Genomic DNA, 12,337 nt, shown 5'->3' with positions numbered 1-12,337 from the left:
AATTTAGAATCTTTCTGCCATGTGAGGGCAGTGTTTCTGGTGCATACGTCCCTTGCACCAATCCACAGGGATGTGGAGTGAAAATGAATTCCCTTTATCAGTGGCACTGCACCTGCCTCACAAGCACAAGGTCCTGAGTTTGATCCTGGTACCAGAAAAAAATTTTAAAAACAAAGAATTCCCTGCATCTTTCCCCAAACTCCCTGCCACCCCCTCAACAATAGCATCGCTTGTGGTCTACCTTGCCCAGCCCACAGGGGTTCCAGGACACACCTGAGAACTACTGGAGAGAAAGGGCCAGCCGTGCTCACTGGCCATCTTCTTTGACAGAGATGGGCTTTTTACATCAATTCAATCTACACTGTAATTTGAAAGTTTAGAGACCTTTGGAAAGAGAAGACTGCGCTGTCCAGAAGTACTGTGCACATCTACATCTGCAGCCTGCAAGTAGGAAACTTGCAAGTTTTTGTTTATTTGATGAGCAGTGGTCACAGCTGGTACTCATGCTAAGTTCATGTGCAATAATCTATCAGCACAAACTAAAAATATAGAAGTTTCTGGGATTATTTAAGGTGTCTAGCTGTTAGAAGAAAGGGAAAACATAATGACTATTAATGCAGGCAGAGCTATAATTAGAATAGTGTGTGTCTGCTGCAGCCTTTTTCTGTTTTTCTAGTTATAAATAGTGCTGAAGTCCCTGCTACATCTCAGAGGCCCCACAGATCTGTTTATAGTGCAGAGGGAAAGAATGAAACAACCCCTCTAAATTTTAGGGCAGATGGAAGATATATTGCTATTTTCCTGCCCCACTGTTATAAATTCGTCTGTATTTATGTTCCTGCTAACCAAGGCCTCCTCAGCTCCCAGGAGAAAAACATTAATTTCTAGTCACTTGGGCACTTTTCCCCTGTAGCTTTTCCATTCTTAGACTCTAGAAGCTCATGCAACACAGGATCCAAAGGAATACATTTCAATCCATTCACCACACTGTATGCTTAGTTTTCCAAATGGTGTGTTCCAAAGAAAAAGTTAAAGTTGCCTTTGGAAATTCTCTCAGATCCTTGTTATATGGCATCATGTTTGAACAAAGACTGTATAACCTTTAAGAAAGAGTCATATAAAAACTTTCAATTGTGAGTGAAATTTTAATGAGCCCATTGGGGAGAAGGCACAGTGATAGGTGTATTAAATTACTTTATCCCATAAAAGGGTAAATGGACACATTTTAATTTTCTCTTTCCTGAATTTTCCTTGGGTGGAACTAGCTTTTGGAAAGTTTTTAGTTTAAAAGAGATATTTTTTAAAAATGACAAACAAATAAAAAATTGATGTTTTAAAGCAATTCACCTTCCCTACATATTGTGGGTTCCTCTACTGAAAACTTAGGTCCCTTTTATAAAACATTATACCATACGAACACAATGTTTGATTGGTGTTACAGTGATTAGGCTAAATGGTGGAAATAAATGAAATAAAGAAAATAAATCCCATGTCTTTTCCAGGAGTTAAAAGAAAAATATTTTCTTTCAACATCAAAGTATGTATTTTGGTTCCTAAATGTTCAAATTGTTTACTTGCTTGTTTCCATGGAAAACTGTATTATTTAAAGACTCAAATTCTTGAAATTTTCAGATCTGTAATTCACAAAGCACTTTAGACAAATGAAATTCTCCATTAGAAGAGAGTAAAAATTAGGGGAAGAGTGCTGTGCCTAAAGGAAATGAGCAGAAGGAAATATTGGCAGGGAATAATGGGAGGGAAATTTATTTTCTTATAGCAGAAAATTCTTTAAGCCATTTAATAATTCTCTAAAACTCTGGCAGCTTTTGACTGTAAAGAAATCATTCTGGGCTTGACTCCCACATCTAGGAGGTCCAGGAAGCAGGAGGACCCGGTTATTCCAAAATGCCCAGGGGTCCACTCATATGAACATACATACTGAAGGGCAAGGAAGCAATGCTTTCACACATGGATACCTTTGATTCTTATGTATATGGAGTACTGGGATTATTTTGTAAGCTTATTAAATCCATTTTAAATTTCATGAAATTGAGCATAGGTATTTATCACTAATTTATATATCACTGAACATAAAAACACCATCTCCCATTATGGATTGCAGTCATAAAGTTTTTTGATATGGAAACACTCACTGTATTCCAAAAGACTGAAAACAAGGCCACACGGAACAGGTTTTATACACTGCTTGTTATTTCTTGATACTCACGTGAGGCTTTTAGAAAAAAACTTCCATCTCCTTTATTCCTTAAATCTAACCTGAATAAATTCCACATTTTTACTGTTGAGTAATTAACTTGGCAATGTTTTTTAGCTCCTACCAAGTGTCGTTTTTTAGGTACTGGGGTCAGCAGTGAGTGAATCCAGCGTACATTCTTTCCTGGGGTTGAGGGTTAGATAACTAACTACGTACGAAAGACACATCGTGCATGACGAGTAGCAAGTCTTATGTATGGAAAGAAATAAAGAGAGAGACTGGGATGCGAATCCAGTGTGAGAGAGGGTGAACATTTCAAAGGTTGGTCAGGGAAGGTTTCACCGGAAAGGACATTGGAGCAGAATCCTGCAAGAGATGAAGGGATGGGGACAGAGGTGAGTCCTGGAGGGGGGGTAAACCGGCCCAGAAAGAGAGGCTGCTGGGAGGGGACAGAGCAGGAGGCCGGAAACTGAGGAAAGAGGTGCCCATTAGCAAACGGGCGAGAGGAGACAGAACAGGAGGTAGAGTATGCAAAACAAGTTAGTGATGCCTCCTGAGGGCTTTTTTACTCATTCAACAGGGAAACTGTTCTCACAATCTGCATTCAACTAGACAGCCCTCAGAAAACATTTGCTTTGTATTCTTATAACTCTTTATCAGTACATACTGTGGATCAAACCCAGGGCCTCTGCACTAAGCTACATTCCCAGCATTTTATTTTTTATTTTGAGACAGGGTCACACTAGTCAGTAAATAGCCCAGGCTGGGATGAAACTTGTGAGCCTCCTGCCTCAGCCTCCTAGAGTCCTGGGATTGCAGATGTACACCACCATGCTGGGTTCTTGTGACATTGATTCCTTTCACTACTATGTCTGATTTTTTTCATAATATAAACAAAAATGTAAGTTTCAATTCATTTTCAAATTATCAAAATTTACTGACTATAATTTGAGTAAACGGTTTTAAATTTTATACAAAGTGTGAAGCAAAGATGATAGATATACTAAGACTTTAGAGACATGATTATAAAGCCATGAGACAATTCCATGGAGCTGTCGTGAGAATTACTTATTACTTTATTTTGCAATAATTAAATCTGAAAGACTTATGTTTATACATTACCTCAAATACATGGATTTACATAAATTTACTTTTTCCCCTCTCTTACAGGAAAATATACATGCAAGAGTAAGTATTTTTTTTTTACTTGACCCTTTGTACATATTTTGGGGATAAATCTGATGTTTTTATACATGTATTAATTGTATATTGATTAAATCAGACTTATCACAAGCAATGCTTATGCTAAATGCTTTCTAAAAATGATAGAAAAAATATAAAAATCATGGAGGAAAAGCTACTTAATATACCTGTTCAAATCAGAAGTTTTAGTTGTAATTAAGTGTATTTCTTTTAATACATAAGGCATGCATATGCATTTATCTATTTTTGATACCTCTGATTTCACACTTTATTCCAGTCTGTCTGAAATGCTCTTATATATCAAATTATCACATATACCTTATTAAACATTTTAGAACCCTAATGTATAATTTAAGTAACTCACAGCAGCTGATCATAGATATCTTTAGGAATCTGTGTGTCCAGAACAATTCTTCCTAAAACTGACCTATCTTTTAAAAATCTCATACTAATGCCATCATTTTTGAGTGTTTGAAGACTAATAAAGAAAAGCTTCTTCGTGCGTTATAGCAACTAGTGGATTTCATCTATTTTAGACTCGTATGATCTGTGCAGAAAAAGTCATTTATACGTATGGCATAGAAATGACATATGATGATGAAATAGGTGGCTAGTAACAAGTTATTTTATAAAAACATATATACACACTCTGGAGGATGTCCTGTTTTCTAAAAGCAACACATCTAGCCTGTTTAATACTGAAAGAGTGATACTGACTTAAATATAAACTCAAATTTACCAGGACCTTACAAGGTACATTTGGCTCAACATGTTCAACAACTCTTGAAGGTCCCGAGTTCTTGCGCGCGTGTGTGTGTGTGTGTGTGTGTGTGTGTGTGTGTGTGTGTGTGTTAAACTCCCAGGAGTTGATATGAGGAACAGAAAATTTACAAAATAGAAATTACATCAATGAAAGCCATAAATATCTGGCATTTATACTTTCGTGCACAGCAACTGTGAGGAAAGACAGGATTCCAAGCTGAAAGGAAGGATTTGGGCACCATCCAGAAACCCAGAGGCTACACCTCAGCCAAACTGAGAGCTGATTTTGAGAAGTCCAATGGGTGCCCACTATGAGTCTTGCTTTTTTTTTTTTTTTTAAGAAAGAAAAAATACTCTACAGGACAATCAGATACGACTAAATCAGTTTTGTAGTCCCAGTTTCCAATTCTGAGATGGCTTGAATTTGCAGTGTGAGAGTCTACTGGTTGGTCCCTTTATCCATCCGAGCCCCGTTTTCTCTTAATTGCAGTGGGTGAGATGGGCGCTCATTATAAAGCCCGTATCCCCGGAATCATGCAGAGGACCAGAGCTTCACACTGCTGGGTGCTAGAGAAGAACCTCATGTCCATATTTTCTACTTAGGTTTCTTGTCCTGGGCTAAGGAAGGTCTTTATAATCAAAAGATGAAATAGTGAGGAGGGAGACAGTTACTCCAAGCAGGAAAGCGAAGTGCTCTGCAACTGTTGAAGCACAGGGGGTTACACTGTCCGGGCGGGAGCTGTCCCCTCACCTGTTCTACCTACACACGAAGAGCTAAAGAGAGGAAGGGCGATCTCAGCATGCAGCTGGCTGCGCATCAGAATCCAGAGGACCTCGAGCTCCTTTCCTGGGTCCCCAGGCACTGTTGCTGACACAGAAAGGGCAGAAGGCTGATGAGTGGTGTGATCACAGGCTGCTGAGGCAAGGCCAGTGGGTCAGGGCCAGGAGTGCAGTTAAGAGATGCAGCCTTAAAAATGAGAAGCAAGACCTGGCATGTAAAGGTACAAGATCCCAGTAATGAATGTTAACTGTACTGTCTACCTAGAATGTACCAATAAATTAAATTAAAAAAAAGAAAAGAAAGAAAAAAGAGATGCAGCCTTTAGCTGATGCCAAAACTGCCCTTGCTTACAGCAAGTGAAAAGTATTCACTTTTTCCCACATTATTTTTAAAAGATAGCATCAATGATATTTGTAATTTCCAAGATTTTTACTTTGAATTATAATCTTATGCAAACACAAAAGAGAACAGCATTAAAATTACAAGAATCCTAGAATCCCATTCTGAGGGGTCCCCTAGAAAGCCTCCATGCAGCTCCCACATTCTACAGGAAGAAAAATGATTGTTCTACATCTAAACACTTCCAGAAATTCAGTGTTTTGTTGTATTGTGGTTTTCATTCTTTTCCTTGTATATGCCCTGTCTGGCCAGCTATTTTCACCCTTGAGTTCCCAGTCCCTATTAATTTCAAAGTGATTTAGTTTACTTTCTCTCCTCCTTGTATTTTTAATATTATCAAAGAAACACTGCAAGATAAAGAAAAATGAGGACAGTGAAGGTGATCGGTAGTCATGCCCCAGTGATAAACACTGTCACACTGTACAGTGTAATGTCTCTTGTGTCACAGAGAGCTGTTCATTCATACACACAGACACACACATTTATCTACTGGTGGGCATTTGCTATCTTGCCCACCAGCTTATCATGGGTATCTTTCCATGTCAGTAAATGTAAATCCACACAGTTTTATAACTGTATAACATTCTGATATGTGCCTTAATTCATTTTACCAAACTTTTGCATTTTACCAAACAGTTGAATTGCATCTGTCTTGCAAACATTGATGCTGTGTACACATTTGTGTACATTTTCTTAAACAATAATCATTATTTTCTTTGGAAAGATTGCCAGATCAAAGGGATTTTGAATACTTTTTTAGAAAATTTCAGACATGCTGAGCTAATTTATATTCTCATTATTCATAGAGGAGCTACCCATTTATCTACTACCTGCCAACCCTGGATGCACTTAATATTTGTACCTTTACGATGTTGCAACATAGCAGGCTGTTGTTTTAATTTGCTTTACTAATCATCTGGAGCATTTTAATGAGTATTTAACTGTAATTCATTGCTAATGAATGACCTTTTAAAGTGACTGTTCACTTTTATCGATGCTCATCTTTTTCTAATAGATCAATAATGGCTTTGATTAGCAAACACTAACTCATCCGTCTTAAGTACCACAAATAAGTTTTTCAACTCATTAGTTTACTTTCAGCCTAGTTTAAGTCCGCTTCTCCTTTTGTTATCATCTGTACTATGTTAAAGAGGTAAGTTTTTAAATAGATTTATGGCTTTTTGATTTTGTTTTGGTTAGCCACTCTACAATTAGGATTTAAAATGTAATTCGTATTTTCTTCGAGTTCTTGTATGGCTTTTGTTTCTTCTGCTTTTCTCCTCCTTCCCTCTCTCCCTTCCTCCTTCCTCTTTTGTCCTCTCTCACCTCCCTTTCTCCCCTCCTTCCTCCCCGCTGTATCTGTGGGGAACTGCACATAGAGCCTCCTGCATGTCAAGCACCTGTCTGTCACTGAACTATACCCCAGCCTCCTAGGGCTTCACTTTTAACAATTAAATGTTTGTCCTAGAAATTATTCTGGTGTACATGATGCAGGAATCCATCTTTTTCAATCTGGCTAGCTGTCACCACACTTGATACTGATACTGAAGGATAATTTTCCCACTGAATAGGAATGCCATATTGAACATGTACTGTTTCCACACTGCTCGTGCCTATTTCTTGATTTTCCATTTTTGCTACTCATTCATCCATGTGTAATTACTAGAATTACTTTCATTTTTATAATTTAAAAATACATTTTAATATTAGGTATGACTAATCTCAGCTCAGCACTTTACTTCTTCTGACTTTTCCTAAGAATTCTTTCGGGTTTTCTTTTTAAAGACTTTTTTGAAAAAATTATATATTCTCATCTTGTATTTTTCATTGCTGAAACAAACTGCCTGACACCCAAAATTTATTACAGCTCAGCTGGTAGAGATTTCAGTTCACAGTTGGCCAGCTCCAAGGCAGAGGGGCACCACAAAGGAAAAACAGTTCATGGCAGGCAAAAGACGCAAAAGCATCAAGCAGCAAGGGACAATATTAAACCTCTTTCTGTCCCTTATATATTTTATTCAGTCTACCTACCCTTAGGATAGATAGCATTCACACCCAGGGTGAGACATCCTTAATCCTACCCAGAACTATGCCAAATCAATCAGTGGACTAAATTAGTAATCATACACCCTTAATCCCAGCATCACACACCCTAGATCCAGCCACCTCTGAAAAGCCCCACCTATGACTGAATGAGGTTTTGGGGGGATATCTAGACATAAACCATAACACCCTAACTTTAAGAAGTAATTCTATGATATTTGTTAGAAAAATGGTAACCTGTTCTCTGAACTTCCCCAAATACTCCTCACCAGAACACATTACTTTGGGGGTTGGGGATTTGGCTCAGTGGCACTGTGCCTGCCCCTCAAGTGCAAGGTCCTAAATTCGATCCCCAGTACCAAAAAAAAAAAAAAAAAAAACACATCATTTTAATGTCTTTTAGTTCATTATTTGGGCATTTTTCTCCATACTTTAAAAACCCACTTGACTCTTTTTCTTTCTAGATATTGTCTATTCGTTTTCCCCTGTGGCAGATAAGAATTTCTAACTCCTATCAATCTCGAGCCTGAACCCCACAAATACATTTTCTTCCCACCATTCCAATGTCTCTATCTGTATTACATTATAATTTGGCTATGCAACAGTCCATGAATGAATTACTACATTGTATCTGGGTAAATTTCGGCTGAGCCCTGGAGTGAATGGACTACTTGATCTCTTGGGAGTTAATAAATGCTGACTGTACTCTTCAGCTTCTTCCTCTTCATTCTTAGTTTCTTTGCACTAGTCACTGGTACAAAGTTACAGTCAGTTAATTTAATCATCTTCCAAACAACCGATGCTTTATGTCTGCTGCCAATTTCATCTCCCTGAAGGTCACTGTAGTGACACCAGATATACTCTTCTAGGAGTGCCTCTCCCACCTCTTAGAAATTCTTTATCCTCTCCTACACCCGTTCCCTTTTGTTTTGATGGACTTACGTCCTCCAAATAGTTTCCTCCATCCCCCAAGGATGCACTGGAAGTACATTTTAAAGAACTTTTCTATCCAAAATATCTTTATTTTACCCTCACACTTAATTAGAAGTTTGAGTAGAATAGAGTTCTACATTGAAAAATCACTCATCATCAGAATTTAAAGGTAATTATTTTCTAGCTTTCGTTGTTATGCACAATCTGAAGTCCATTCTCACCCCTAAGCCTTTGTTGGTGTCTGTTTCTCAGAAAAACAGTAGGTCCTCTCATTGTCCCCAGTACCCTCAGGGCCATGAATTGTAAAGTGTGACTCTACTCCCCCTTTTTTCTGGACATTTAGTGGGTTCTATTAACTTGCTCACTTGTGTACTTTTCTTAAATTATTTCACTGATAATTTCCTCCCATTTGTCCAGTTCTCTTGTTCTGGAAATCCTATTGTTAAACATTGACTTTCTAGTCCACTTCTCTACTTTCTTTAGGTTACTCTTTTATTTTCCATCCCTTCGTATTTGCACTCTTCTCTCTGGAAAGTTCCTGAACATTTTCTCTGACACTTGTGAGGGTCTTTTCAATTTCCAAGATTTCTTTTTTTTGGTACCGGGGATCGAACTTGGGCCCTTGCGCTTACAAGGTAGATGCCAGACCACTGACCTAAATCCCTGGCCTCCAAGATTTCTTTCTCAATCCTGCAAAGGATTTTCTTCATTTCTATAACACCCTAAGAATTAGGTAGTTTCTTAAACAGGTTTTCAACTGGTCATTCTTACTGTGACCTTTTCCTCTTCCTTTGACAGCTGAAATATCACCTTGTCCATGCTACTAGTGCTGGCTACTCTGTTATCTCCTGCTCTCATTTATTCATCTTCTAAAATTTGTTATTAACAAATTCCATACTTTCAGTTACTATTTAATTATGAGAAACAGTATTTGTTATTTGAGACCAATAATTTCCTTTAAAACAATCAAATTTTTAAGGAAATAAAATTTTTAAAAAATCAGTAATAGTGCAGATGTCTGTGGCTACTATAAAATAAATACTAAATTTAGGATATTTGTGGTCATAAGGAAGAAATTCAAGTAATGTGGTCGATAGTTACATGATTATTTTTCCTTTTCTGTCTCTAAGAAATAGATATTATACACCGTTTAAAAGTCATTATGTTTTCATTGTGCAAAACTTTCCTCATTTTTTTGTTTTGTTTTGGTACCAGGGAGGCAGCAGAACCACTGAGCTAAATTCCAGGTCCTATTTTTCTTATATTTGATGTGGAGTTTTTGCAACAAAACTAGATGTTGCTTAAACAAAGCCGTCTGTGTGTATTTGACTTTGTAAATTTTCTATTATCATCTGTAATGAGACCATGGCACAAAATACTTGCCAAAGAATTGGTGATAAGGCAGAACACGATGAAATACAGTTAGGAATGAATAAACACCTTAGTTTTCAGCCAGATATTTGTGAGACTTGTTACACATCTGACACTTAATGATATAGGCAACTGATATAGGCCTTGTCTTCTTCACCTGATTATCAGAACTTAATCTTACTGGGTGGTATTAGATGGGCGAACTTCGTGACCCCGAATACCTGGAGCATCATTATCTTCTAACTGAACCTCTATCTCCTCTACCATATTGTGTGTCTGTCTGATGCACATATGAGAGCATCACTGCTTATCACATGGGCAACTGTGCTACATGCATGTAAAGTGAAGACAAAAGGGCCCAGGAATTTCTGATTTTTCAGAGATGTTTTAGAGATGGCATCTTTGTTGCTCTTAAAAAAAAAGGGGGGATCATTTATCACTGTAAGTTGAAACAAAAAGAACAAATAGAAGTAGGTATGGGCAGAGAAATAATAATGATAAAGAGTCTGCACTGGCTGTGCAGCCATCTTTAGGAGGAAAGGGGGCAGCAGGAGGATGTGTGTAAGTGTACCACTAACTCCAGCAGAATTTCCGCTGAGTGAATATACACCCAGATGTACACATAGTGATATTAGGTCATTCTAATAAACTATTTCACTAAAACTGGATTTTCTTTGATTGAAATATCTGACTATATTTTGATACTATATTCAGTGATTTCTAAAAGATTAAATGATTGTTTGAAGACAAATCAGAAAAAAAATCAAAAGAAATTCTGACCATAATGATAAAGACAATATAATTTCCTCTAATCAAGTTAATATAGATTATATTCCTGACTTGTTTTTCATTTAAGGGAATTATTTCTCTTGAGCATAAACTGCTGTAGTGTTGAAAAATCTCTGCTTAGATATAGAGGAAAATACTGCCCTCCATATTTTAAGATGCTATAACTGATACACCATCAGAAAACATTTTTATTTTTTCAATATCCATAATCGATTTACATTTTTCCATCAACTGCACTTGATTCTCTTGAAAACCAATAATCAATTTCTCTTCCTCCCACCTCTGGTTCTCTCCCTCTGATTCTGTTACCTTCTGACCTTATTCTCTCCCTAAATAGATGTGGGACAAAGGAGTAGGAAATATAAAATAGCACGTACTAAAGCAACTCTTTACTGCCTTGCAAAACTTTAATATTTATTCTGGTTTTCCTCTATAAAATGTTGCTTTTTAGTCTGCTTCAGTCTTTGTATCTGTTATGCCACTATAATTTTCTCAGCACATGAATACAATTCCTCTTTAACCATTGTGAAATTTTTGGAAACAAAGTGCACTGTGAAAGAAAAACAGAAAATGCAAGAATGCAATCATTCTCAGCCTACAATTATGCAGTGAGAGAGCACAGAAGTTTAGGGATGAGAATAGTGACAGCCTGATCACATACTGGAGCTAGGGAAACAAGGTGATTCTAGATAGTGCTAAGTGCTACAGTGAGAATCAAAGGGGGGGTATGACAGTGAGCGGTGTGTGTTCATGTACCTGTGTCTCTGCATGTGTATGTACATGCACACATAATAAAGTTCCATAGTTCAATTGTTAAATGTCATTTAAATAGGTTCTAAAATGTCTTCAAACCCTTTGTAACGACGCAACTTTTCTAGTTTTGTATCTGCTCGTTATCTTTTTTACTATTCAAATTGCATAGTCTGTTGTCTACCCACACTAACACTTGAAAAACAGAAGTATAAAAAAATGTACCTTTTGGGATGTGAACACCACGTCTGTGTTTCCTACCATCGCATCCCGTATTTGTCTACTTGCATGCAGAGCTTAACAGTTGAGGCTCTGGGTAAACGGTCAGAGGCAGTGGCTGGATAAAGGCCTGGCCGCACTTGTGGCTCTTTCCTCCAGAGCTAAGCTGCGTTCCCGCTGCTGTGGTCACTGCAAGACCCGCTGGTGAGGAATTTCCTGTGGAAGTCACTGTGTGACGCCATTAGCAATAGTGACAGCAATAACTAGAAAAATCTGCATTTACTACAGATCTCTGTAGGGGACTATGGTGGAATCGCTGAAACACTGTAAGTGCAGTTCTCCCAGCTGGTGGAAGATAGAGGACAGCGCCTTCTTCTGATCATACTTTGCAAGTCATCTGTGTGGTTTTTAAATCATGAGTCTATTTTCTTCACTAATGTTCACAAAAAAGAATCAGGAGAAAAGTTTATTTTTCTTGACTGTCATAGAAAAACCATTCTGAAATTGTTTCCCATGATATGATAAAGCCAATTGTGTGTGTAGATGTGGATAGCCATAACCTACACGTGGAACGTGGACAGATGGATGAAAATCACGCTGTGAGCCCTTCTGGGCGGGCAGATGTGTTTGTCTTTTATTTTTCTTCAGAAGTAGGGTCCTTTGGCCTTGCTGCTGTCATGTTTTGCTCTTGCTTTCATTTAAATAATTTATATATCCAAATGGAGAGGGGAAATGAGTTAAGAGTTTCAGGAGCTACCCTTACCCAAACGCCGCTGCTCTCTCCGCAGGGGCCGGCCCGCCCTGCTGGACATGGGCTCCCTGCTCATCAAGCCGGTGCAGCGCCTGCTGAAGTACCCGCTGCTGCTGTGCGC

General features: G+C 38.0%; 1 protein-coding gene across 1 annotated transcript in view; it reads left to right on the top strand.

The window, feature by feature from the left end:
• Arhgef38 (Rho guanine nucleotide exchange factor 38) overlaps positions 1–12,337 on the top strand; it is a 109,969-nt gene that overhangs the window by 73,578 nt on the left and 24,054 nt on the right. Inside the window, exons 5-6 of the mRNA XM_010641607.3 lie at positions 3,386–3,403; positions 12,254–12,331. Coding sequence (XP_010639909.1) covers positions 3,386–3,403; positions 12,254–12,331 — 96 coding nt within the window. The remainder of the gene's footprint in view (positions 1–3,385; positions 3,404–12,253; positions 12,332–12,337) is intronic.

Source organism: Fukomys damarensis, unplaced genomic scaffold (genome assembly GCF_012274545.1).
Source record: "Fukomys damarensis isolate Sample0158 unplaced genomic scaffold, DMR_v1.0_HiC HiC_scaffold_25, whole genome shotgun sequence".
Classification (NCBI taxonomy): Eukaryota; Metazoa; Chordata; class Mammalia; order Rodentia; family Bathyergidae; genus Fukomys; species Fukomys damarensis.
This window is presented reverse-complemented; position numbering and strand designations above follow the sequence as displayed.